Here is a 26,212-nt window from a genome sequence, read left to right as displayed (position 1 = left end):
CTTTAAAAAAATGAAGAATGAATAAGAACAAACGTTAAACTTTCAGTTGTAAAAACAAATTTTGCATTCAATACTTTTGGCCTTGATTTAGCTCCATCAGAAATCACGAGGAAGGGCGGGTAATTTGTGAAACTTGCTGGAACCCTCCACCCACCATTCCCCATGTCGGATAGACGCTGTTTCTCTCCTCAATAAACAAAAAAAAACAGAAAAAAATAGGTTTTGTTTTTCAATTTATTGACCATTTTTTCTCCTGCAATGTATGTGATAAAAGTTTTGTCTGTCCAGTTAAGAAACCTTAGACTGCTCAATTGTATCAGAACAAAAAAAGAAAGCCCAATTCAAGAAACCTTAATTACACTGAGTATTGTTAATTTATAATATGACATAACGAGTTAGGCCTCCTCCTCGCAACTCCCGTAGACGCTGGCAATGTCTCAACATGTTCAGAATTCCCTGAAGCCGCTTGTCCACCTTCATGTGAGTGAATTCACGAAAATCGTTGTCCACCACAAAATACTGACCTGAGAAAGAAATTTTCGTGAGGTTAGTTCTCATTTGCAGTAGTTTTGGTAGTAGGCTGATCAACACAAAAAAAACATACAGGCAAATTTCGATTGGCATAAAAAAGAAAGTAATTTTAGCTGCAGTCTTTTTATTCTAAAGGGAAAAAAAGACAGGGAATTATAACAATCCAAAGTTGTGGCGGGCCTACTTTTTTTTAGGTAACCCTTTAATGTTTTATATATTTATATATACCGTATTTACTCGCATATAAGCCGCACCCTGAAAATTGCCTTGAAATTTTTTAATTTTACAATTTCTCGCGTATAAGCCACGCCACTGAGTCCCAATTTTCACCTCCATATTCATGGTTTTAATTAATTTTAATTATTCAAAAGCAACCCCTGAAATAAATTAATTTGAAAAATCGCCACGGCTTTTTATTTTTTTATTTTGCTGGTCAATGCAATTAGCTTGGATGAGTGATTAGCGGGTCGGCCTTACAGCTCTGGGGTCCTGGGTTCAAATCCAGGGTCAGGCCACCTGTGTAGAGTCTGCATGTTCTCCCGGCCTGTGTGGGTCTCCTCCGGGTACTCCGGTTTCCTCCCACATTCCAAAAACATTTCTGACATGTCATTTGCTGATTAGACGTTTGCAGTCACGAGCGATTGGACAGGTGTGTTTGATAAAGTGCCCGGTAAGTGTCGATACTTCATGCACAGACTCAGGACAGCGAGAAAGTTTTACCACTGTTTGTTATATGGTTACCGTATTTACTCGCATGTAAGCCGCACCCTGAAAGTTGCCTTGAATTTTTTTAATTTTACCATTTCTCGCGTATAAGCCGCCCCCGATTCCCAATTTTCACCTGCATATTCATGGTTTTAATAGTGAGTACAAATGTGTTACTTTGAAAGGAAAATCTTAAGAAAAATCATCACAAATGGTATTTGTGAGATACTGTATGAAGCAAAAAGGCAAGGTCAGAGAGACGTTGCCGACTGAAGATGGCAGCGCGCATGGGTGCAGCGGCTTTTTGCTCTCCAGTTTGGTGTTTTGCTTTCTCAGTCTTATCGTTATTTACTAACAAACTTTTTCTACAGTTGCCAGGATTTAATTACTCTTGGGAGGAGATGCGATATATCCATCACAACAGATTACCAACGAACCTACAATATTCCCGAGGACATCTCGAGACCACCGGGATCTCCGTGGATAGTCAGCCCACTCAGAGTACGACGGAGGCGGCGAAGGGAAAGACAGCAAAAGCGCGGATGCCGGGCGGGCCTAGCTGCTAAGTTAAGGAAGCAACCACACCGAGCGCCGCTTCCGAGTATCTTCTTGTCTAACGCCAGATCCATCACCCACAAAATGGACGATTTGGAACTTCATCTTGCTACCAACAGCTTTGTCAGGAACTGCAACATTATTTTCATCACGGAAACGTGGCTACACCCCCAAATCCCTGACTGTAATCCCCATTACACTGAGCACTGGCTCCCCTCAAGGGTGTGTAATGAGTCCTCTTCTGTACTCCCTGTACACATACGACTGTACACCGACCCACCAGTCTAACTCCATCATCAAATTTGCCGATGACACCACTGTGGTCGAATTCATCTCAGGAGGGGATGAGACGGCCTACAGAGAAAAGAATCAACGTGAAATTCACAGATGGGAGTTTTTCTTTTTCTTTATTAAATAAAATAAAATAAAAACTCCCATCTGTGAATTTCATGTTGATTCTTTTTGGGGTCTTTCCAAACGTGGAGCGCTCAACGTAGGAACCGTTTAACGTAGGAACCGTTTCATGCGTAGTGTGTTTAGAGACGGGCACATTTAGTACGCACACGCTCAAATGTTAATGTGTTTGTGTTGTCGAGTGAGTTTTTGCAGTTTTATTTTCTTTAATAAAGAATATGTGAATTTCCTTTGTCTTCTTTTTAATAAAATAATTTTATTTATTACCTTTTATTTTAAAAATGGAGCGCTCAACGTAGGAACCGTTTAATGTAGGAACCGTTTAACGTAGGAACCGTTTCGTGCGTAGTGTGTTTAGAGACAGGCACATTTAGTACGCACACGCCCAAATGTGTTGTCCAGCGAGTTTTTGCTGTTTTATTTTCTTTAATAAAGAATATGTAAATTTCATTTGTCTTCTTTAATAGTGGTTAAGGTTAGGCGAACTGTCTGGCGACGAAGTGTCCAGCAACGAATTGTCTGGCGACGAAGAGTCCGTCGACGAAATGTCCGGTCACGTTTATTCTAATAATAAACATGCTTATAGAGCCACACCCCTCCCTCACCTTGCTGGATCCAACCATCTCTGACTGTCCCTCACACCCTCATACACCCCACTCCGGAGGCTAGCAAGGCCACAAATAAAGATAAAAACATGGCCCGAGGACGCCCTTTCTCAGCTGCAGGACTGTTTTTCCCGCACCATCTGGGAATTTTTTGAACAACCCAAACTCCAGGACTACACCGACACTGTACTTTCCTACATCAAAAACTGCACGGACAACGTCACTGTTAATAAACAGATACGGGTCTTTCCTAACCAAAAACCCTGGATGACCAGGGAGACACAGGCACTCATCAAATGCCGTAATATCGCCTTCAGGTCAGGGGTCAAGGTAAAATACAGCGCTGCCAGAGCAGAGCTGAAGAGAGGCATTAAAAAGGCCATGGCAGCATATACAAGGAATATCGAGGACGAGGAGCACTTCACAGGAAATAAACCAAAGAAGACGTGGCAGGGTATACGACACATCACCAATTACAATGACAATAATGTGTCTGTTAACGCAGATGCCTCACTAGCAGAAGAACTAAACCGTTTCTTTGCCCGCTTGAGACTAACAAATCGGACCCAGTCTCAACACATCTACCACCAACCTGCAGCAGTACACTGAAGCTTCAGGAACATGAAGTGAGACAGATAATGTGGACTGTGAACACCAGGAAGGCTGCTGGCCCCGACGGAGTACCTGGGAAGGTGCTCAAAGCCTGTGTTTTCATAAAAAAAATTAATTGTTCCCTGCAACAATCCATCATTCCATCCTGCCTGAAATCTGACACCATTATACCTGTCCCTAAAAAGCCAACCATTGACAGCCTGAATGCTTATAGGACTGTTGCAATCACGCCTGTGATCATGAAGTGCTTTGAAAAGTTGGTTGCTCGCCATATCAGGATATAATTCCTCCCTCAGTTGACCCTCACCAGTTTGCTTATAGAGCAAATAGGTCCACTGAGGACGCCATCGCCATAGCTCTACACACAGCACTGAGCCACCTGGAGCACCATGGGAACTACGTGAGGATGCTTAGCATTGATTATAGCTCAGCCTACAACACTATAATACCGGACATTCTGGCTGACAAACTCTCCAACCTTGGACTATTGTCTTCCATCAGCTGCTGGATAAAGAACTTCTTAACCAACTGACCACAAACTGTTAGACTTGGTCCCCACCTCTCTTCATCCATTACACTGAGCACTGGCTCCCCCCAAGGCTGTGTACTGAGTCCTCTTCTGGAGTCCCTGTACACATACGACTGTACACCGACCCACCAGTCTAACTCCATCATCAAATTTGCCGATGACACCACTGTGGACGGACTCCTCTCAGGAGGGGATGAGTCGGCCTACCGAGATGAGGTCAACAAACTGTCCTTGTGGTGCTTGGTGAACAATCTCACACTGAACACCACGAAAACTAAAGAAATAATCCTGGACTTTCTCAAATGCAGCACAGACCTGGCCCTACTTCTCATAAATGGAGTATGCGTAGACAGGGTCCAGTCCTTCAAATTCCTGGGGGTCCACATCACGGATAAGCTCTCCTCGTCTACCAACACCACGTAAGTGGTGAAGAAGGCCCAGATACAACTCCATTTCCTGAGGGTACTCAGGAGGAACAACTTGGAGACTAAGCTTCTGGTAACCTTCTATAGAGCCACTGTGGAGAGCCTCCTGGCATACTGCCTTACAGTGTGAGCAGACCAAAAGGCCATGCAGAGAGTGATCAACACTGCCCAGAAGATCGTCGGCTGCTCTCTGCCCTCATTGGAAGACATTGCCAGCCCTCGCTACCTCAGCAGAGCCGGGAACATTGTCGGGGACCCATACCACCCTGGTCACAACCTGTTCCAGCTGCTGCCCTCTGGCAGACGCTACAGGTCTAACTAAGCACGGACAAATAAGCTTAAGGACATTTTTTCCCACAGCCATCAGGACTCTGAACTTGCGGTAGCACGACACACAATCCCTTCTGTGTAATAACTTCGGGGTCAGGTAACATGAAGGACGTTGGGCAGTGATCTGCGTCCTGCTGACTGACTGAAGGTAAGTGAGGAGACAGAGAGGAGGTAAGTGAAGAGACAGAGAGGATGTAAGTGATCCGTTGTTTGCTGGCATCTGCGAGGCAAACTTTTTTTCTGCAGTCGCCGGAATTTGGTTGCGCTCGGGAGAGATGCGATGTATCCATCACGGAGAGATTGCCAACGAGTCTGAAATGAACCACTGGGATCTCCGTGGATAGTAAGAATATCTTAGATTAGGCAATTTAGGTAGTATTTACCTTAATAGGATGTGATTCTTATATTTTTATATTACTTATTTTGGCTTTTTGCCGGGAAAGCGTACTTTGTTGAGTAGCACCACCAATTTCGTCATACGCAGCTGGGTATGACGACAATTAGGCTTTTGACGAATCAATGATGATGACAAAGCCTATGTCTGATTATTATTATTATTAGGGTCAATATCATAAGGAAGTTAATATGTCTGTCTTTGTAAAGACAAAATATCAAATTATTCAATTTGAAAGAAGAAATAAGTATCTTGACGATAACCTGATGCTTTTTATTGCACATAAATTGCAATTTTATTATCAGAAGTTTAAGATGTGGCGGCCAAATTGCTTCTAATGTTAAATTATCTCGATATTTTTCGATGGTTCATAATAATAATAATCGGACATAGGCAGAAATTAAAATTTTCTTACCGGAAGTTTAAGATATTGTGGCAGCCATATTAATTCTAATGTCAAAATATCTCAATTCTTTCAATGGTTCATATTACTCCAATAGTTGTCACTTTCGAACAAGAAATACAACGCAAAAAAAATCTATATTAGCGAGTTAGCTTAGCGTTGCGATGTTCTTTGATAGCGGTGGGACACCTCATCTACCCAGATACTCCGGTCAGAGAGTGAGACGAAGGCACACAGATGATTCTGCAGCTTCTTTTATATCAAATCCAAGTAATTGACAATGGAGAACATTCTTCTTTGACAACACATTCCAGTCAACTTTGATGAACACTGAATCAAACTCCGCTGGAATCGTTCGTGGTGCTATCTACCAAAGACTACACTTCAAACTACAACTACAGGACCCCAAGCTGTCCGCCTAGGTGCCTGAACGAAAAGAAGGATATAACCTGCCTTTTAATGAAAATAATGGAAAACATAGGACATTTATGACAACCAAAGTGGAATTTTGTTTTATTTCAAAATTAAGGCTACTCGCGTATAGCCAATCAAAGCACTTTTAACTAGGTTTACACGTCAGCGCCCTAGGTAAGATGGCTGCCCCGAGCCTAGGTAAGATGGATGTGCCCCCCGAGGGAGCAGTGACGGGAACGTGCGTTTTTCACGTTTTATGCAAGATACGTACGTTTTTGTAGGATTTAAAAACAGATATACCTTATCAAAACAAGACCTTGTGGGCAATGTATTTCAGGTTTTGTTGGATCTAATCGATAAACATTCAATAACTTCGAATTAGAGGAAGCACACTGAGTCGGCCATGATGAGTTTTATCTAGCTTCAGCTGAAGGAGGGGGTCAGAGCAGCCAGCGGCAGGAGCGCGTCTATCCTCCAGCCTGACTAGTTTGAACTCCCTGAATCCCCCCAGCAGGTCGACTAGTTTTATTGACAAAGGTCATGTGACATAGGTACAAACTTTAGGCGGGAAACTGTGAACAAAGAAATGGGTGTGTCATGGTAGATGACGCGCCCCCAACTCATAGGTGTCACGGACGGAAATTTCCGCTAGCCCATGCAAAATTCTATCCTAGTGACTACACTAAATGAACCTATTGACTAATAAAAAGCATAAGAATACATTCCATACTCCACAGGTTTATTTATAACTTTTTAATTAGCAAAGGAGAGTGAATCATTAACATTCTTGGATTAATTTCTGCTCTGAGGGACCACAATACAAACCAAGAAGTGTTTGAAAAATAATATCAGGATAAAGTTCTCTGGTGCTTTTCCTGTACAAGACCACAGCACACAAGACCAAACTTAGAATGATTTGTACCATATCTTAAAACGTAAACATTCGGGTATCTTGTTAATTAACAAAACATTGTAAGTGACTATGAAAACGTAAAGAAAGCCTTGGATTTTTCTTTTTTCATACCTCTGGTTTCTTTTGTCTCTTGATCCTTAAAGCGCTGGTACAGGATCCGTGCTCGGTTGCTGCGAGATTTGCCCGACTGGTGGACAATTTTATACTTAGCTACAAAAGCTGCATTAATGTTCTCCACAGCTGTGTTAATTTGATGGTAGGACACCCGACCTTTCATGTACCTGGAGAAAGCAGAACAGAGGTTCATGATTTATGTCCTTTTTGCTTTTTCTCTACAAACAGCTGAATTCTCTAGTTAAATTAATACAGTGGTACCTTGAGATACGGGCTTAATGCGTTCCGGCACTGAGCTCGTATGTCGATTTATTCATATCTCAAATCGACGTTCCCCATAGAAATGAACTAAAACAAATTGATTCATTCCAACCCTCAGAAAAACACCCCAAAAAACAGGATATTGGAATGGAAAACATTTTTATTTGTTCTAATTCGCCATCTATTAACAGAGTAACAAATAACTAGTGGTTATGATGTTTAATAGTACTAAAATTATACGGATTTCGCGGAGGGGAGAGAGAAACTTTTTGCATGACGTGCTCAAAACAAACATATTTAAATGAACTTGGATTACGATACAGACACTCAAAATTAAGTATAATCTAACTTTACACTAAACTTAATTCTAATTTTGTTATACATTTTTATACCTTTCTTCTCCTGGTTTGGCTCTATTTGCCCCACCTCCACCCTGACTTTCAGCTGCAACTTATCGAGGGTCGTTTGCTTTTGTCTTCCCTTCAAAATATTGGGAAAATGATGCACACAAATGTCCTCACAATAGGATAACGCACGACCACTTGCCAACGGGAAGTAGTCTACTCCTCTCGTGTTAGCGAGTAAGCCCCTCCACGCGTATACCATTCTGCACTGACCAACGGGAAAAAAATGCAACGCTCGTCGAGAAATTTACACGAGGGAGTTGCGGGGAGATGATGTTCTCATAAGTAGAATCTCTGTATGCTCTTACAGTTGTGGTCAAAAATTTATATACACTTGTGACGGACATGTCATGGCTCTCTTGAGTTTCCAGTTACTTCTACAACTCTGATTTTTCTCTGATAGAGTGATTGGAATTGGATTGACCACTCCTCTTGACAAAATTGGTGCAGTTCAGTTAAATTTGATGGCTTTCTGACATGGACTTGTTTCTTCAGCATTGCCCTCAAGTTCTCAATGGGGTTTAAGTCAGGACTTTGGGAAGGCCATTTGAAAACCTTAATTCTAGCCTGATTTAGCCATTCCATTACCATGTTTGATATGTTTGGGGTCATTGTCCTGTTGGAACACCCAACTGCGCCCAAGACCCAATCTTCGGGCTGATGACTTTAGGTTATCTTGAAGAATTTGAAGGTAATCCTCCTTCTTCATTATCCAATTTACTATCTGTAAAGCACCAGTTCCATTGACAGGAAAACAGCCCCATAGCATAATACTACCACCACCGTGCTTGACCGTAGGCATGGTGTACTTGGGGTTAAAGGCCTCAGCTTTTCTCCTCCAAACATATTGCTGGGCATTGTGGCCAAACAGCTCGATTTTTGGATTGGATTGGATAACTTTATTCATCCCGTATTCGGGAAATTTCGTTGTCACAGTAGCAAGAGGGTGAGGATGCAGAAATAGGAAAGGCATTTCAGACATAAATAGATAGGTAAGAAGTAAGTTAATAAATACATGAATAAATATATAAATAAATAAGCGTGTTGCTGAGATATATGTGTGTGGATATACATATACACACACGTGTACATACACACATATATACATACATACATACACACACACATATATACACATACATATGATGTACATGCATGCATACGGTAGGTCTTAACACAGCCATTTTTTTGTTAAAGAGCCTGACAGCTGATGGGAGGAAGGATCTGCGGAAGCGCTCCTTCCTGCAATGAGGGTGCCGCAGTCTATTGCTAAAAGATCTTCGGAAGGACTCCACAGACTCATGCAGGGGGTGGGAGGTGCTGTCCATGATGGACATCATCCTGGTCAGCATCCTCTACTCTGCCACTTCCTCCACAGAGTCCAAAGGACAGCCCAGAACAGAGCTGGCCCTCCTGACCAGCTTATTCAGCCCGTTCCTGTCCTTCTCCGTGCTCCCGCATCCCCAACAGACCACTGCATAAAACACTGTAGATGCCACCACAGTGTCGTAAAAAGTCCTCAGCAGTGTCCTGCACACTCCAAAGGACCGTAACTCCTCAGTAGGTAGAGGCGTCTCTGGCTCCTTTTATACAGGACATTTATGTTTGTGGACCAGTCTAGTTTGTTGTTGAGGTGAACACCCAGATACTTAAAATTCTCCACGATTTCAATGTCTGTACCCTGGATGTTCACCTGAGTGGTCTGTTGAGGATTCCTCCGAAAATCAATGACCATTTCCTTTGTCTTACTGGTGTTGATGTAGAGGTGGTTTTGCCTACACCAGTCAACAAAGGCTGTGATGACTCCCCTGTACTCCAGGTCGTTCCCGTCCGTCACTCGTCCAACGATAGCGGTGTTGTCAGAGAACTTCTGGAGGTGGTATGTGTCTGTATTATGTTTGAAGTCTGATTTGTAGAGGGAGAAGAGGAGTGGGGAGAGCACTGTGCCTTGTGGGGCCCCCGTGCTGCAAGCTACCACATCAGACGTACAGTCCTGGAGTATCACATATTGTGGTCTGTCAGTGAGGAAGTCGATGATTCATGTGGCTAGGTGGTTCCTTACTCCAGCCTCTTCCAGTTTCCCTCTCAGTAGGACCGGCTGAATGGTGTTGAACGCACTGGGGAGGTCAAAAAACATAATTCTCAGCGTGCTTCCCGTGTTCTCCAGGTGAAAGAGACCTGTGCATCAGGTAGGTTGTAGCATCTTCCACACCAATGCCTGGACGATAGGCGAACTGCAGAGGGTCCAGCTCTACATTCATTAGGGGGCTGAGGTGATTGACCACAGAACTTTCCTCTAGAAGGTCTTATCTTTGTCCATGTGATCAGCAGCAAACTTCAGTCGAGCCTTAAGGTAACACTTTTGGAGCAAGGACTTCCTTCTTGCACTGCAGCCTCTCAGTCCATGGAGATGCAAAACACGCTTGACTGTGGACACTGACACCTGTGTTCCAGCAGCTTTTAATTCTTGGCAGATCTGCTTTTCGGTGATTCTCGGTTGAATCTTCACACTCCTGACCAATTTTCTCTCAGCAGCAGGTGATAGCTTGCGTTTTCTTCCTGATCGTGGCAGTGACAAAACAGTGCCATGCACTTTATACTTACAAACAATTGTTTGCACAGTTGCTCTTGGGACCTGCAGCTGCTTTGAAATGGCTCCAAGTGACTTTTCTGACTTGTTCAAGTGAAGGATTCGCTTTTTCAGATCCATGCTGAGCTCCTTTGACTTTCCCATTGTAGCGTTTGTGGGCGTTTGCATCTAATGAGCCCTATTTAAATGGCCTCAGATAAGTCACCAGCTGTAGTCACTCATAATCACTCACAAGAAGTTAAGAAGCCATGCTATGAGGATCATTTCACTGGCACAACTTTCTAAGTCACCAAAATTGCTTATGCACCTTCTCCATTAGAATATTTTTTTCACGCTTTCATTCATTTTAATACATTGATAAATCATTTTCTCTCTTTTGTGTGTTTCTCACATTTTTCATACAGAATTGAGACACTTTAATCCTTTGTAAAGTCTTTAGAACAGTGGTGTCAAATGTACGGCCCGGCCCACAAGACATGAGTGTCTTGCTTCGGGGTCCAATCCATCCCTCGGGGCTTTTCTTTCTACTTTATAGCTAATTCCAACTGTTCTTACAGAATCAATACTTTATTTTTATTTAATTTTTTTACTTGAGTGCCGTGAAACCAGAAATATTTGTTGAATTTGAGCGCTTGGCTCAATTTTTTATCCGCACTCACATTTGTTCTTCAGTCAAAACAGTGCCATCAATGGCAGCCAATGAGTTAACAGGCAACCTTAAAATGCCCAAATCCAAGTGGAAGTGACATGGCAATGTCCCAAAATGAACAGAAAGGAGCTCAGAAATTCCCCTTATGATCCAAAATTTACAGGAAGTGAATTGCAAGTACCCTAAAATGACAAAGAAGGGCCGCAAAATGAACTCATTGCCTGCCATTGACCATAATAGATGTTCAATTCACTAAAGCTGGCAGTGGATGCTCATGTTTAAGTGTCATTGACACTGTGAGATGCCCAATCAATTTTGAGTAGGAGGGTTGAATGAATGTTCACGTGGTTTGGACGTCTAGTGGCGTCAATGTCGGTCAGTAAGTTAACTTTTTGGGCCAAAAATAAAATGGTACAGCGCACATAAGATCTAGTTGGAATGAATGTGGCCCGTGAACTGAATTGAATAGAACAAATTAACATATAAATTACTGCTCTATTTAAAAAGGAAAAAGAAAAACTATTTCTATAAAACTATACTTACGCAGGGATATTTTCAAACTCTGCCATAGTGATGAGCGGAATCTCTTTGACATAGTTCTTAATGTCAAATTTAACAATTTCCTGCTGAGTAGACTCCACACCTGCTGCTTGGTTCTGGTTCGGTTCTGGTTTCAGTGGTGGTTCTAGTTGTATTTCACTTAGAGGAAAGTCAAAGTTTCATTGAAAGAGGAAATATAGATCAGTTAAAACGGCTCACGCAATTAAAAAAAAAGACATTTCTTAACAAAGCACTGTTTAGGCATTCTTCAGAACAAAATGTCATAAGATTATATAATAAGATTGAATTTATGTGGTTGCACCTAACTCCTAACAATTGGGAGTTACAAAGATAAAAAGGGGAACATTATTGCGGTTTCTTCAAAAGAAAGCAGAAATAATAATTTGAACATCACCTAAAAGCATCATCAGACTATTATAAAATAATCTTGTTGTGTATTTTCCTTACCAGTCTATATTTTCCTATATACCATATTTACTCGCATTTTTTTCTTGAATTCCATTCATAGACATCAAAATAAATAGTAGTAGTAGTTTTGCGTTTTATCTGTTTATCTGTTCTCTATTTTGAAATAAATTACTGTATCGGCCGCATTCGCTCGAGTCATGTCGTCACGGCGCCATTTTGTCGTGACCTCACCGTGTCACGGCGCCTTCAACTCGCAGTTTTTTGCATGTTGTGTTTTTATGCTCATAAGCCGTACCCCCGATTCAGTCATCATTTTTTGTCCGACAAAAGCAGCTTATATGCGAGTATATAGTGTACCATAGGTCGCTTAAATCCAGAGTCATATAATCGAGCAAATGAAAACAGTATTTTTTAGGTATGTATCCTTTTTTTTAAAGAGCACCTCATACGTCAGAAACTCCCTATGCAACCGATGGTTGGTTGACTATGAGCCCTTTGGTTTTATTTCTGTAAGCAAACAGATTCAGCATCTAAGATGTCTGTCATAGTCACATTTATGGTTCTTGGTAGCCCTGGCCAATATAACAAAAATTATCACCATTAAGAAAAAAAAATTAACAGTGGTTGTCGATAATTATCACGGTAACTATCACTTCATATTTTGTCTTTCAAATTCAAAATTTCAAACTAATGTGAAAAAGTAAATAAATGACTTGATATTCAATTATGAAAGTAACTACATTACCTTACTTTAAAAAAAGAATATAAAATATTCATTCTTCATACCGCCCATCCTCGAAAGGGTTGCGGGAGTTGCTGGAGCTTAACCCAGCAGTCTTCGGGCGAAAGGCAGACTACACCCTAGGCTGGTTGCCAGTCAGTCGTAGGACACAGAGACAAACGACCATCCGCACCCCCAATCATACCACCACCAGCGGGAATTGAGCCGGCGCCTGCCCGCACCAAAGTCAGGCGAGTGAACCACTACACCACGAGGTGGCTTCATTAATTCATTTTCCGCTTTATCCTCACAAGGGTGCTGGAGCCAATCCCAGCTGACTTTTCAGGCATGAGGCTGGGGACACCCTGAATCGGTGGTCAGCCGATCGCAGGGCACGAGGGGACAGAAAATCACTCACGCTCACACTCATACCTAGGGGCAATTAAGAGTGTCCAACCAGCCTACCATGCATGTCTTTCGAATGTGTGAGGAAATCGGAGTACCCAGAGGAAACCCACGCAGGCCCGAGGAGAACATGCAAACTCCACACAGGTGCATCGACCTGGATTTGAATCCGGGCCGCTCAGAATATAAAATGATTAAAAAAATGTTTTTGTTGTTCTGTTGTACAATAAAGATATGACGACTTCCTCCTTACATGAGAAATGAAGTAATGAATATTAAAACCTACGGAAATTTTATTTTTATAAATTTTCCTCCAAACTAAAAGTTTCTGTGCAATATTAAATAAATGAAATAATCAAGACGTTTGCATGTTCTCCACATGGCGTCCCACGCCTCGTGCCCAACGTCAGCTCGGTTAGGCTCCCGCACCACCCGCAACCTGTGTGAGGACAGAGCGGGTACTCGGATGATTCGCCTAAAGACGTTTCGGCGACGGACGTTTGACAGACGGACAGGTCGCCGAATGGACGTTTGGTCGTACGGAGGTTTCGTCGAAACGGGATTCGCGCGTTCGCCCCGCCCCCGGATCGTGTGTACAAGTTTTTCAACCTCGGCACGCGGGCCATATACGGCCCGTTAGGATTTTTAATCCGGCCCGCCGAGTAGGTAAATCATATCCCTAATGTCATCGGAGGGGTTTCTCCCCGGGAACAGTGCTTCGTGGGCGGATTTTAATGACACATGCTGAGTTTCATTATCGAGCTCCATATATTGACCGAGCACAGTGCTCTGTGGGCGGACAGGAGTGACACATGCCCCGCTGGAATCCTGAGCACCATAATTTTTTTCTAAGCGTGAGCACCACACACATCGGCAGGGTTTTTTCACCGAGCGTATCCAAGGATAGTGACACATGAGCGGATTGGGTTGGCTGATGCCCCGCTGAAATCCTGAGCTCCATAAATTTTTCTAATTGTGAGCACCAGACACATCAACGGTGTTTTCCCCATGGCCTATCCGAGGATAGTGACACATGGGCGGATATGGGTTGCTGAAGCCCCGCTGAAGTCTTGAGCTCCAGATTTTTTTCAAAGTCTGAGCACCACACACACCAACTGTGTTTTCCCCAGTGCCTATCCGACATTTGATGTCGCAAATACAAATATACAAATACTAGTATTTGTATTTAATCATTTAACGCTTTTTTCGGCTGGATTTGACCGAATTTGAGAGCATTTTGAGCCGATGGCGAATGGACGTATATAGACGTTTTTTTGCCTTATCGCGACATCATCGCGACATTTTACCGGGAAATTCACTTCCCTGGGCTCGGTTCTAATGTCCAAAGAGCTCCAGTATTTGTATTTAATCATTAAATGCTGTTTTAAGATGGATTTGACCCGATTGCTGTCATTTCACGGCTCGGTTCTGCTACATCTGCCCGCCCAAGAGTGCTTATTCCCGGGCTGACATGCCCGCCCAAGAGTGCTTATTCCCGGGCTGACATGCCCGCCCAAGAATGCTTATTCCCAAATTTGCTCAAATTTGAAAAATTTCTGGAGCTGCAGAAATTCAGCGGGGCGTCGTCCAACCCAGTCCGCTCACGGTGCACTATTCTCGGATAGGCTCGGGGGGAACCCCCGCCGATTTTAAAGTGCTCAAACTCGGGAAATATATGGAGCTCGATAATGAAACTCAGCATGTGTCATTAAAATCTGCCCACGAAGCACTGTTCCCGGGGAGAAACCCCTCTGATGACCGTAGGGATATGATTTACCTACTCGGTGGGCCGGATTAAAAATCCTAACGGGCCGTATATGGCCCGCGGGCCGAGGTTGAAAAACTTGTACACACACGATCCGGGGGCGGGGCGAGCGTGCGGATCCCGTTTCGGCGAAACCTCCGTTCGGTGGAACGTACATTCGGCGACCTGTCCGTCTGTCAAACGTCCGTCGGCGAAACGTCTTTAGGCGAATCATCTGGTCACGGACAAAGCGCATTATAAAATGAATGAATGAATAATCAACTGAAGACATCATCAATGGCAAACAGACCTCACAAAAAACTATGTATGTAAATTTATCTCACGTGGCCAATTAAGATTTTGGTTAAAAAATTGGATGGATTTAAATCAAGTTAATAAGTTTTAGACTTTTGCAATGTTTCACAACATTTGCAAAGCAAAGCAAGAAAATAATTACAGGTTCTACTTAAATGAGAGTGAGTTAAATTGGTTTAGGGAAGTTTTCAAAAGGCTGCTGTTTGTGGACAGGTGTTTTAAGAGGCATTTTTAAAAAAGAAAGAAATCCCTTCCGTGTCTTTGTTTAGAAGAGCCCTACCTTGTCAGAATTTATCTTATTGGCTTCCTATGACATATTTCCCTATGTTAGCAAACAATGTCCTCTTCTAGGATTAGAGAGAGAACTAAGACTGTGGAGGACGTCTTTATTTGTCTTTAACCAGTACCTGCAGGCTTGTAGGATTGGGAGGATATGTTTAGCGCTGCCGAGGTTCAGTCAATCGTGTTTGATCTCAGTGTTCCTCACGTGAGTTCATAGGTACAGATAAAGTACACGCCAGGGAGACTTCACTTGGATCTTTTAATGGGTAGGCTCGGTGTTGTTTTGCATCTCATAATCGTCTCGCTCATTTTGGCTGTGTTGTGGTCCATCGCTTGCATGCTTTGTGTGAACCGGTCTATCATACAGCATGCACTCGCAGGAAACAAGCAGCACCAAATTCTGTACACTTCCAAAAAAGTGGTTTTGTGGTTATTATTTATATATAAAACCACTTTCAGTCAGAGTGCTCCTGCTCCAGTGTCACTGTCTGTTTCTGAAACTTGTTAATGTTGACAACTAATTTTAGCTGGCCCAAAATTGTATTTACATTTTACGGTCGTAAGAAGCCTGAAATTCACGTGACAGAACAAACATCAGCAGCAGCTCTCTAGAATGGACTTACCTGAAGTTGGTGCTGCCACATTCATATCCATTCTGCTCATCCTCATAAACGGTTGCGGGGTGCTGGAGCGTATCCCAGCCAAACATGGGCCGTAGTCGAGCACCCTGAATTGGTTGCCAGCCAATCGCATTGCATAAGATGAACAACCATTCAGGCTCCCATTCATTTATTTGCTCATTTGAAAAGTAATTTAACTGCTTATTTTTCGATTTGAAAGTTACTTTAGATGGCAATCATATTCTTTCCAATGTGCACTATATTGCACCACGACGAAGCATGAATTCCTGTTATCATGAAAGGCAAATGCCATGCTGTGATTCTTAATGTCTCGTTTTGAAGTTGGGTTTTTTCAAGCAGGATAACACGTGGCCAGCACAGAGTGTCAAGAAAACCTTTATACGAATGAGGTTTCATGTTTCATTTAAGCGAGGGCTCCCCAGAATGTCCAAAATGTTGGAAAAATGTGATGTAAAGTTATTTTTCTAAATTTTATTCTATCAATTTATGATAACAACTTATTTAATGTTATGTGATGTGATGAATAATTGGTATGTAATTCAGAATGAGCTATTTTCAGTAAAAAAAAAATAGTAGAGTAGTAAATGTTTTTCTCACTTTTGTGGGCATATGTGGGGCATGTGAACAGGTCTGTTGTTTCTAAGGTGTTGTAGACACTTCAAATTATTTCTGAATAATTCATCAAGCACCTGAAAAAATAAGAATGGACATTTGTAATACAGTAAAATCAGTTAATACGTTAAGGAACCACCATAAGCAAGATTGGTGGTCAAAAATAGTACTGCAACCAGGGAGCAACTCTACCATGACAATTTCAAAATACAGTGTCTTGCTTAAGTATTCGGCTCCCTTGAACATTTCAACATTTCTTTCAACCTTTTAACTTTTTTTAACAAATAAATATCAACAAACAAACAATACAAATGAAAAGTATAACTTATTCCACCCCCTTGCTTTAATACTTTGTAGCACACCTTTTTACTGTACTCCATGTCTCTATCAGTTTTGCACATCAAGACTGAATCACAGCAGTAAGGCAACTCCGATATTGTTGTCAACCAAAGTACGGAGGTCGCGGGATGGGGAAAAACTAACTTTTCTGTTCTCTTGGCTGCTCTAATAAACGCAAATGAAGACCAGATCACCACTTTTATTAAAGACCAACTGATATATCTCACAGAAAAGCGTGGTTATAAAGATTGGCTGCTCTCTGCCCTCACTGGAAGACATTGCCAGCCCTCATTACCTCAGCCGAGCCAGGAACATCTTCAGGGACCCATACCACCCTGGTCGCAATCTGTTCCAGCTGCTACCCTCTGGCAGACGCTATAGGTCCAACAAAGTACGGACAAATAGGCTTAAGGACAGTTTTTCCCCCACATCCATCAGAACTCTAAATTTTAAAACAGCCATCCAAGTGTCCTTGTGATGATAATAATATTACAGTTTCTAGAAGAAGACAGTTTGATCATGAAGTGCTTTGAAAAGTTGGTAGCCCGCCATATCAGGAATACAATCCCTCCCTCAATTGACCCTCACCAGTTTGCTTATAGAGCAAACAGGTCCACTGACGATGCTATTGCCATTGCTCTTCATACAGCACTGAGCCACCTGGAACACCATGGGAACTACATGAGGATGCTCTTCATTGACTATAGCTCAGCCTTCAACACCATAAAACCGGACATTCTGACTGACAAACTCTCCCACCTTGGACTATCCTCTTCAATCTGCTGCTGGATAAAGAACTTCTTGACCAACCGACCACAGACTGTTAGACTTGGTCCCCACCTCTCTTCCTCCATTACACTAAGCACTGGCTCCCCTCAAGGCTGTGTACCGAGTCCTCTTCTGTACTCCCTGTACACATACGACTGTACACCCACCCACCAGTCTAACGCCATCATCAAATTCGCTGACGACACCACTGTGGTCGGACTCATCTCAGGAGGGGATGAGTCGGCTTACAGAGATGAGGTCAACAATTTGTCTTCGTGGTGCTCGGTGAACAATCTCACACTGAACACCACGAAAACTAAAGAAATAATCCTGGACTTTCGCAGACACGGCACAGATCTGGCCCCACTCCTCATTAATGGAGTATGTGTAGACAGGGTCCAGTCCTTTAAATTCCTGGGGGTCCACGTCACGGATAAGCTCTCATGGTCTACAAACATCACGGCAGTGGTGAAGAAGGCTCAGAAACGACTCCATTTCCTCAGGGTACTTAGGAAGAACAACTTGGCCACCAAGCTTCTGATAACCTTCTATAAAACCACTGTAGAGAGCATCCTGGCGTACGGCATTACAGTGTGGTACGCTGGAAGCACGGCGGCAGACAAAAAGGCCGTGCAGAAAGTGATTAACACTGCCCAGAGGATTGTCGGCTGCTCTCTGCCCTCACTGGAAGACATTGCCAGCCCTCGTTACCTCAGCAGAGCCAAGAACATCATAGGGGACCCTTACCACCCTGGTCACAATCTGTTCCAGCTGCTGCCCTCTGGAAGACGCTATAGGTCCCACAAAGCACGGACAAGTAGGCTTAAGGACAGTTTTTTCCCCACATCCATCAGACATCTAAACTCGCGGTAACATAACATACATTCCCTTCTGCGGTAATATAAAAAGAGGTTTTGGGTGGTGATCTGCCTCCTACTAGCTGACTGAAGTAAGGTAAGTGGAAGACAGTGAGAGGTAAGCGAGAGGTAAGCGACCTGTATCCACAATAGCAGAATGCCAATTACAAGTCCGTACTAGATTTAGGTCTTTTGCCGAGTAAACGTAGCTTATGGAGAAGCACCATCAATTTCGTCACACGCAGTTTCTGCGTGTGATGACAAGTAGGCTTTTTGTGTTGTGATAACTACAACAGGGGCCTATGTCCGATTTATATTATATATATTATATTCACTGGACAACAAGGCACACAGTTCTTGCCAAGCACGAGCAGAAAACAAATCTCAAATAGAAATTACCCAAATGATTCTGTCAAGTCTAGAAACTAACATTTGAAAACATTTAGTTGATGGCCAAACAATCTTGCAATGTCAGCATAAGTTCAATGGAATGGAATTTGGGATTATTTGAAAGGGACAGAGTATATGCCCAACTATGCTGCGTGAAGGTGTCAAGATAATATATATGTGGAGTTTTTAAATGACCATACCCTATGACAGCTGAATCTTCCGTAGTAAAATACATAATTCTCGTGACAGTGCAAGATTGGAACAATGAATTATTAGTTTTTATTGTTTTGTTTCCGCATGAAAATCCAGAAGACAAAAAAATGTTTATCATAATTGTCTTCACTTTAACTAGTTTTGATGGGTTAGGAAAAGAAAAGAAAATGACATGATATATTAATAAGTCATGAATTGTAATGGTTCACATTTCAGAGTTAGAAAAGTCATTTGCCGAAAACCATCACGCCCTGGAGATGAAGGCAGAACAACTGGTGGAGCTGGAGGCATCAGTTAAGGAGCTGCTGCAGCAGATCAGTCACAAAGTCACATTGTACAGCACCTGTTTATTCTAAAGTCAGCCCCAAGTGAGGATCCCTTTTAGCTACTGATTTAAATTACCGTAATTACTCGAATATAACACGCAGGTTTTTGCAAAATAATTAATTCCAATAGTTGGGGGTGCGTGTTATAATCAAAAACTATTTTTTTATTTTTTTTATTTTTTTTATTTTTTTTTGTCTTGTTACATGGCCCTTAGCCTGGTGCTTTTTCTTGCCAAATAAATTGAATTGAAATTGAATTGAATAAAATAAATTACAAATTTTCGATCGAAAAAAGCATTGTCAAACTCACTTTGACGCACGGATTTTACGTCATCTCGTAGAGCCGACGCACGGATTTTACGTCATCTCGTGAAGCCGAGACCACCACTGCCCCCCTCTAGCCTCGTACCCGTCTCAGTTCACCCTCTCTCAGTTCAGTGTTATAATCAATAACTAAAATAAATTACAAATTTTCGATCGAAAAAAGCATTGTCAAACTCACTTTGACGCACGGATTTTACGTCATCTCGTAAAGCCAATCGGATGATGTGTTGTGGGAGGAAGAGGAAGTGGATGAAGGAAGCGTGGACGTTGATAGGATTCTCAACGAAGAGATGTATGAGAGGACAGACAAAGAGAGAGAGGAACTTTTCATTTGAAGGATTCTAATGAATAAATTTGTTTGAACAAAACAATCGTGAAACGAAGAAAAAAAGGTAAGATTTCTGATTTTCGTCAGCGGGAAATTTTAGGTGCGCACTATATTCGAGTACTGCGTTTTTCCAGATTTTTTTGGCCCAAAGTTATACCTGCGTGTTATTTTCGAGTGCGCGTTATATTCGAGTAATTACGGTAAACAAAGAAAAGACAAAAAATCAGAACTTCCACATTTATATTTTAAGATAATGAGTATCATTGTTTTAGCTTTTTTTGCTGTGTTGTACCATTGATTTAATTAAATGTTTAATCATTAGCCTGCAAAATGTGTCAAGTTCTTCATGTGTGTGATGCAGTGGCGGTCCGTGCATTTTCTCGTAGAGCCTTCAACGGGTAAAATCCACTTTCTAGCAGCATTTATTGATTAAATACAAATACTGGAGTTTTTTAGACATCAGAACCGGGCCCGGAGTATCATTTCCCCAGGGGAAAGACAGCGATGAACGTCGATTGGGCCATATACGTCCATACGCGAAACGGCAAAAATTGCACTAAAATGGGGTAAAATCCACTTCCTAGCAGCATTTAGTGATTAAATACAAACAATGGAACTTTTCAGATATCAGAACTTGGCCCACAATTGAAATATTATTTAGGAATATAGCCATATTTTACTCACCAAAAACCCTTTTTAACTGTGCATAATATCTATCCTCCTTTCTTTCTTCCTTCTTTTATATCGCCATCGAAGCTAATGCTGAAAGTCGAGTTTGTCCTGTCGTATTTCTGGCATAGTCCGTCTTGAAAATGGCTTTAAATCAACACAACAATATATTTGCTTGTGCAGCCCGCTCCAAATACAGTTTGGTAGCTCTGGCTAATGACTAGCCAATCATAGTTGGTGAAAGCGATGACGTATCCCTACGCCTGCGACAAGGAAATGACGTATCCCTCCGCCTGCAACAATGCATTGTGGTGTTGCATACTCGAAATCTGATTGGTTAAAGCAACAGTCTAATCGACGCTTGTTTAAAGCGGCACAGCCCGCAGAACTGATTGTGAAGGCCTTGAGGCAGATTTCTGACCCTGGCAACAAAGTAATAAGTATTCATGGACAAAATATAATTAACATAATTCTGTGATTCAGATATTTCTTAGGCCAGCAGAGAAGGCCTTGAAGACCCTGACGGCACACCACTGAATTATGGGATTGCGCAAGTAGTCAATATTAGGGCCACTTAATGAATATTTGTAATGCAACTCTCACAAATATGGGTGCATTAATACTAGTGTCATGCAGCTAACATCATGGATGCATTGTCAATTTGTACAATCTCCTAATTATTTAAATGCCTGGGGTATCTACAGATTGGAGTAAGACAAAAAGTAGTTTAAATGATTTTAAAATGCAATTTAATAACTATCACTGACTAAATGGGCTCATCAGGGGTTGACAATGTATTTTTTAATTATTTAGGAATGTTTCTTCTACTAAACAGCAAAATCCACAAACGTGAATACGGAGTGTGATGACAAATGAACAACTCCACTTCACCTTCATTTTTTTGAGTTGCTCCTTGTGTTGGTCAACATTTTTTTCATACTCCATCAGAAGTCTGTCCAGGGTATCAAGGTCTTCTTTGAGTTTTATCATCTGTTGTTGAGGTACTTCTAAATGTGTAATGAAAGAGAATTGTCCATTATAAAATTAAATAATGATGATAATTATTAAAAGATCAACCAATGTATCGGCCGATGACCAATATATGGACTTTGTCCAACATCGGCCAACGGCCAATAAACAAAAATAAAAAAGCCGATAAAATTCATTTTCATCAGACTTGGTGACCAATCTCTATACGGGCAACTGCAGCTGCTTTGACTGACAAAAAGACCCCGGAAGGAGACAGTCTGCAACACTAACCCACAACAAGACACTTGGTTTCACACGTAATAAGAATTTTTTTTTTTTACATTTTAGTAAAAGAAGAATATGCAATGTTGACACAGTAATTCCTCAAATTTCAGAGAGAATGTAGACCACACGCGGCCACGATAATTGAAACAACACGTAGTAGGATCCCCCCTATTTTTACTACCATACTATGTTTTTATTTACCAATTCTTAGATTAAAGCTATGATCCGCTTACAGGCGATGAAATAAGACTGAGTAAATTTAAAAATAATCTGCCCTCAGGCGACAACGATTGTCAAATGACCCACACATGGTCTCTTTATCAAGTGTGACTGACAAGGTAGGAAAACACAACAATGGGGGAAAAGAGGTAACTTTTTACCGTCTAAAATGTAGCGCGTCAGAAGGGATTGTGTGTTGTGTTACCGCAAGTTTAGAGTTCTGATGGATGTGGGGAAAAAACTGTCCTTAAGCCTATTTGTCCGTACTTTGTGGGACCTATAGCGTCTGCCAGAGAGGGCAGCAGCTGGAACAGATTGTGACCAGGGTGGTATGGGTCCCCGATGATGTTCACATATGTTCATGTAATTACCAATACAGTGAACAGTCACATGCAATCTTCTACAACTGTATCATTAGCTAATGGTGTCGTGATACCTCAATGATACGCAAAACTATTGCACTTCAACCCCGATTTTTTTTCAAAGAATAAACCTAAATTTTGTGCCAATGGGGGAAATTAAGTACCATAGTATAGGTGTATAGATTTTAGTGCACGAGCAGTCGTGGTGGCGAACCGGAAACTGTCACCAAAGATGAAGGAAAAACTATTTGCATTGTTTTTAGAAGTTTCATTTAATGCTGAAGTAATTCAGAGTACATAAATGCGTAGGTGAAGTCCCCATAGTTTGTCTCGTTTGATTGGTTTTGAGTGGGGAGAAAGCATATTTAACTTAACTAATTTTAGATTAGATTAAACTTTATTCATCCCGTACTCGGGGAATTCATTTTGTTGCAGTAGCAGAGCTGCCAAACACCCAAAATCGTATTTCAGAATCGGTAAAGAGAATTTTCAGGTTTTGGGAGATTTTTTCCTAGTTGCGTTTAAGAGCACAAGTTCTAAGTTTAAAGTCGTTTTTTGGGATAATTTTATCACTTATTTAAAAAAAAGCTGCAAACAACACGTGATTATTGAGAACTTTATTACACAAAATTTGTGTGAATCCAATCATGTCAAAATATTTGTGGCAATCAACATTCTCAATAAAAAAATGAATAATGAAAGACCTACAAATTTTATACCACATGCAAATTTAACCAATTTTCTTAGTTTATTAAATTTCTCAGTTGCCTCTTTTGACTCCTCCCTTGAATATTTCTGTTCATAGCAAGCTGCTCCTGCCAGTTGCATGTCCATCTTTACCAAGCACATGGCATCAAGACTGCTTGGTCCCATTGACATCCTGAAGTCTGTCCTGATCTTCCTCACAGCACTGAAAACATGCTCACATGTGGCACTGCTGTGGGGAATCAAAAGTATGCCCAGTGCAATATTTGTGATGTTAGCATATTTTGGGTTTCCAGAGCTGTCTTTTATTTCTGCTACTATTCTCCTTCAGTTGATGGCGCCAAACACGGATTTATAATACTGTATTCAGTCTTGAACTTTTGCAAGCTGCAGTTCGTTGTATTTTTTTTCGATCACAGTTCGCTCGTCTTCGCTTGGAAGCGATGGCTACGGTACGTCTATGCTGCTTCAAAAATCTATTGATCTATCGCTACTACTTTAAACGCAAGGATAAAATAAAAAATATAAAAAATTGGCAGCACATTGTACTACGTTACTTGTATTTAGAAATATGTCCAGCGGGGGGGAAGTACATACCCTTGTTATTCCTAAATGAATGTTATCTGTAACGGGCCGTATATGGCTCGCGGGCCGAGGTTGAAAAACATGTACACAGACGATCCGGGGGCGGGGCGTGCGCGTGAATCCCGTTTCGGCGAAACGTCCATTCGGCGAACTGTCCGTCGGCCAAACGTCCGTCGGCCAAACGTCTTTTGGCGAATCGTCCGAGTACCATAATTAATATATCTATTAAAACATAACAATACTCGAATAAGAGTTTAAGTTACCTTGGGCGCGGAAGTTGCTAAACGTGTGCATGTGTGGGAGAATGTGTGTGTGTGTCTCTGCCAGTTAAGAAGCAAGGAAGAATAAGGCGTGTATCATCACAATATGCACCGTAAAACGTATGATATGCATGGGACTGTGTAGAAAATAATTGTTTAAACGTAGTGTTGAAGCTGTGGAAAGATCCTGTTGTTTGAGTGGTCACTTCTGGAACAGTAAACATAAATTTAATGCTGATTAGTTTGTAATATTGGAATTTGAGGCAAAGCGATCATATTGGATATACTGTTGCAAATTTGCTAAAGAGATCGGGATTGAGTGCTTGGTGGTTTCCTTGGGTGTGCGGCTCGTGGCAATAAGCGATCATTTCCTGTGAATAGACGCTAGCGAGGTGGATAGAAAATATTTTTGTAAGTGAATAGAAGGAATTTTGGTAAGTGAATAGAAGGAATTTCGATAAGTGAATAGAAGGAAATTTGGTAGGTGAATACAGTGTTACCTCGAGATACGAGCTTAATTCGTACCGGGACTGAGCTCGTATGTCGATTTACTTGTAACTCAAATGAACGTTTCCCATAGAAATAAACTAAAAACAAATTAATTTGTTCCAACCCTCTGAAAAAAATACAAAAAACAGGATATTGGATAGGAAAAACATTTTTATTTGTTCTAATTCGCCATCTATTAACAAAATTACAAAAAAATAACTAGTGCTTTAATAGTACTTAAATGTGTTTAATAGTACTAAAATTAGACAGATTTCGCGGAGGGGAGAGAGGGGGGGAGACTTTTTGCACGGCAACGTGCTCGTTTTGTCTTCCTTTCAAAATATTCCCAAAATGTTGGATACAAATGTCCTCACAATAGGATAACGCACGACCACTTGCCAACTTACCCGGGAAGTAGTACTCCTCACGTATTAGTGAACAAGCTCCGCCCTTCGCACTGACTAACGGGAAAAAAAACACTGAAAAAAATGCAACGCTCGCCCAGTGCTCGTAGAGACATCACACGAGGTAGTTGCGAACAGAGAAGTGACTGGTGGGCAGGACAGTGGACAGTGTATATTGGAGGCGTGACAAATCACCCCTCCCTTCAGGCAGAAGAGAGGAGTGTGCATTGTTTTATTTTTGTGACCATTGCATCGCTTGAGAATAAATTAAATTAACCCTGTGAGTACACAACCATTGACTAATGTATTTGAATTGAAATAATCTTGCCTCAACAGTCCTATTGATTTATTGACAGTAAACAAAGCTAGTTGATTTTGGCTGTTGGTGAACCTAATATTTTTTGTATTTATTAGTCTTTCAAGCTTGGCAGTCAATATGCTGAGGGGCCCGGCGGCTGAGCCGATATCTGGGAAGACCATGGCCATGGCAGTTAGGACGCTTTAATGGGCCGGACCTTGGCTCAGCAACTGGTACCTTATCTAAAAAAAAAAACATCTACGGTGAGTCCAGATGAATGTGTCCATTCGTTAGTACATGATTGTGGTGTGTGTGTTGATAACCTGAGGAAAATAAAAGAATGGGGAAATTGCAGCCCTGATCCAGTATTGAAAATTTGTTGAGAACCAGTCCGCCTCAAGGTTGAAACACTTAAATTTATGGATGCCAAAATATTACTTTGGTGGCCAGCTTAATGAAATGAGGAAAAACGTATAACTGCAGTTAAAAGTAAATTCAACTCATAATAATAATAAATAATAAAATGAAAATAATAATAATAAATAAAATAAAACTATAAAATAGCATGGCAACGCACTCGGAACATAACAAAAAAAAATTAAATGAACTTGGATTACGATGCAGACACACTCAAAAATAAATTTAATCTAACCTTACACTAAACTTAATTCTAATTTTGTTTTAAATTTTGATACCTTTCTTCTCCCGGCTTGGCTTCATTTGCCCCGCCTCCACTCTGACTGCATGGCAACGTGCTCGTAACATAACATAAACCAATTTAAATGAACTTGGATTACAATGCAGACACTCAAAAATAAATTTAATCTAACCTTACACTAAACTTAATTCTAATTTTGTTTTAAATTTGATACCTTTCTTCTCCCG

At 41.4% G+C, this 26,212-nt stretch overlaps 1 protein-coding gene across 3 annotated transcripts in view; it reads right to left on the bottom strand.

Moving 5' to 3' along the window:
- Nucleotides 1-216: 216 nt before the first annotated feature.
- ska1 (spindle and kinetochore associated complex subunit 1) overlaps nucleotides 217-26,212 on the bottom strand; it is a 28,417-nt gene continuing 2,421 nt past the window's right edge. Inside the window, exons 1-6 of one of the 3 annotated variants that reach the window (XM_077595905.1) lie at nucleotides 21,643-21,757; nucleotides 16,523-16,614; nucleotides 15,908-16,011; nucleotides 11,392-11,547; nucleotides 6,942-7,111; nucleotides 217-524 (exon numbers count right to left, since the gene is read on the bottom strand). In XM_077595905.1, the coding sequence (XP_077452031.1) occupies nucleotides 376-524; nucleotides 6,942-7,111; nucleotides 11,392-11,547; nucleotides 15,908-16,011; nucleotides 16,523-16,534 (591 nt within the window). In that variant the 5' untranslated portion in view covers nucleotides 16,535-16,614; nucleotides 21,643-21,757 and the 3' untranslated portion in view covers nucleotides 217-375. Of the gene's footprint in view, nucleotides 525-6,941; nucleotides 7,112-11,391; nucleotides 11,548-15,907; nucleotides 16,012-16,522; nucleotides 16,615-19,932; nucleotides 21,623-21,642; nucleotides 21,759-26,212 lie in introns of those variants that run through there. The other 2 variants (XM_077595906.1, XM_077595904.1) reach the window with 2 other exon arrangements.

This window comes from Stigmatopora argus, chromosome 3 (genome assembly GCF_051989625.1).
Source record: "Stigmatopora argus isolate UIUO_Sarg chromosome 3, RoL_Sarg_1.0, whole genome shotgun sequence".
In the NCBI taxonomy this organism is placed as follows: Eukaryota; Metazoa; Chordata; class Actinopteri; order Syngnathiformes; family Syngnathidae; genus Stigmatopora; species Stigmatopora argus.
Note: the sequence above shows the minus strand (reverse complement) of the source record. Positions and strands in the feature narration are given on the sequence as shown.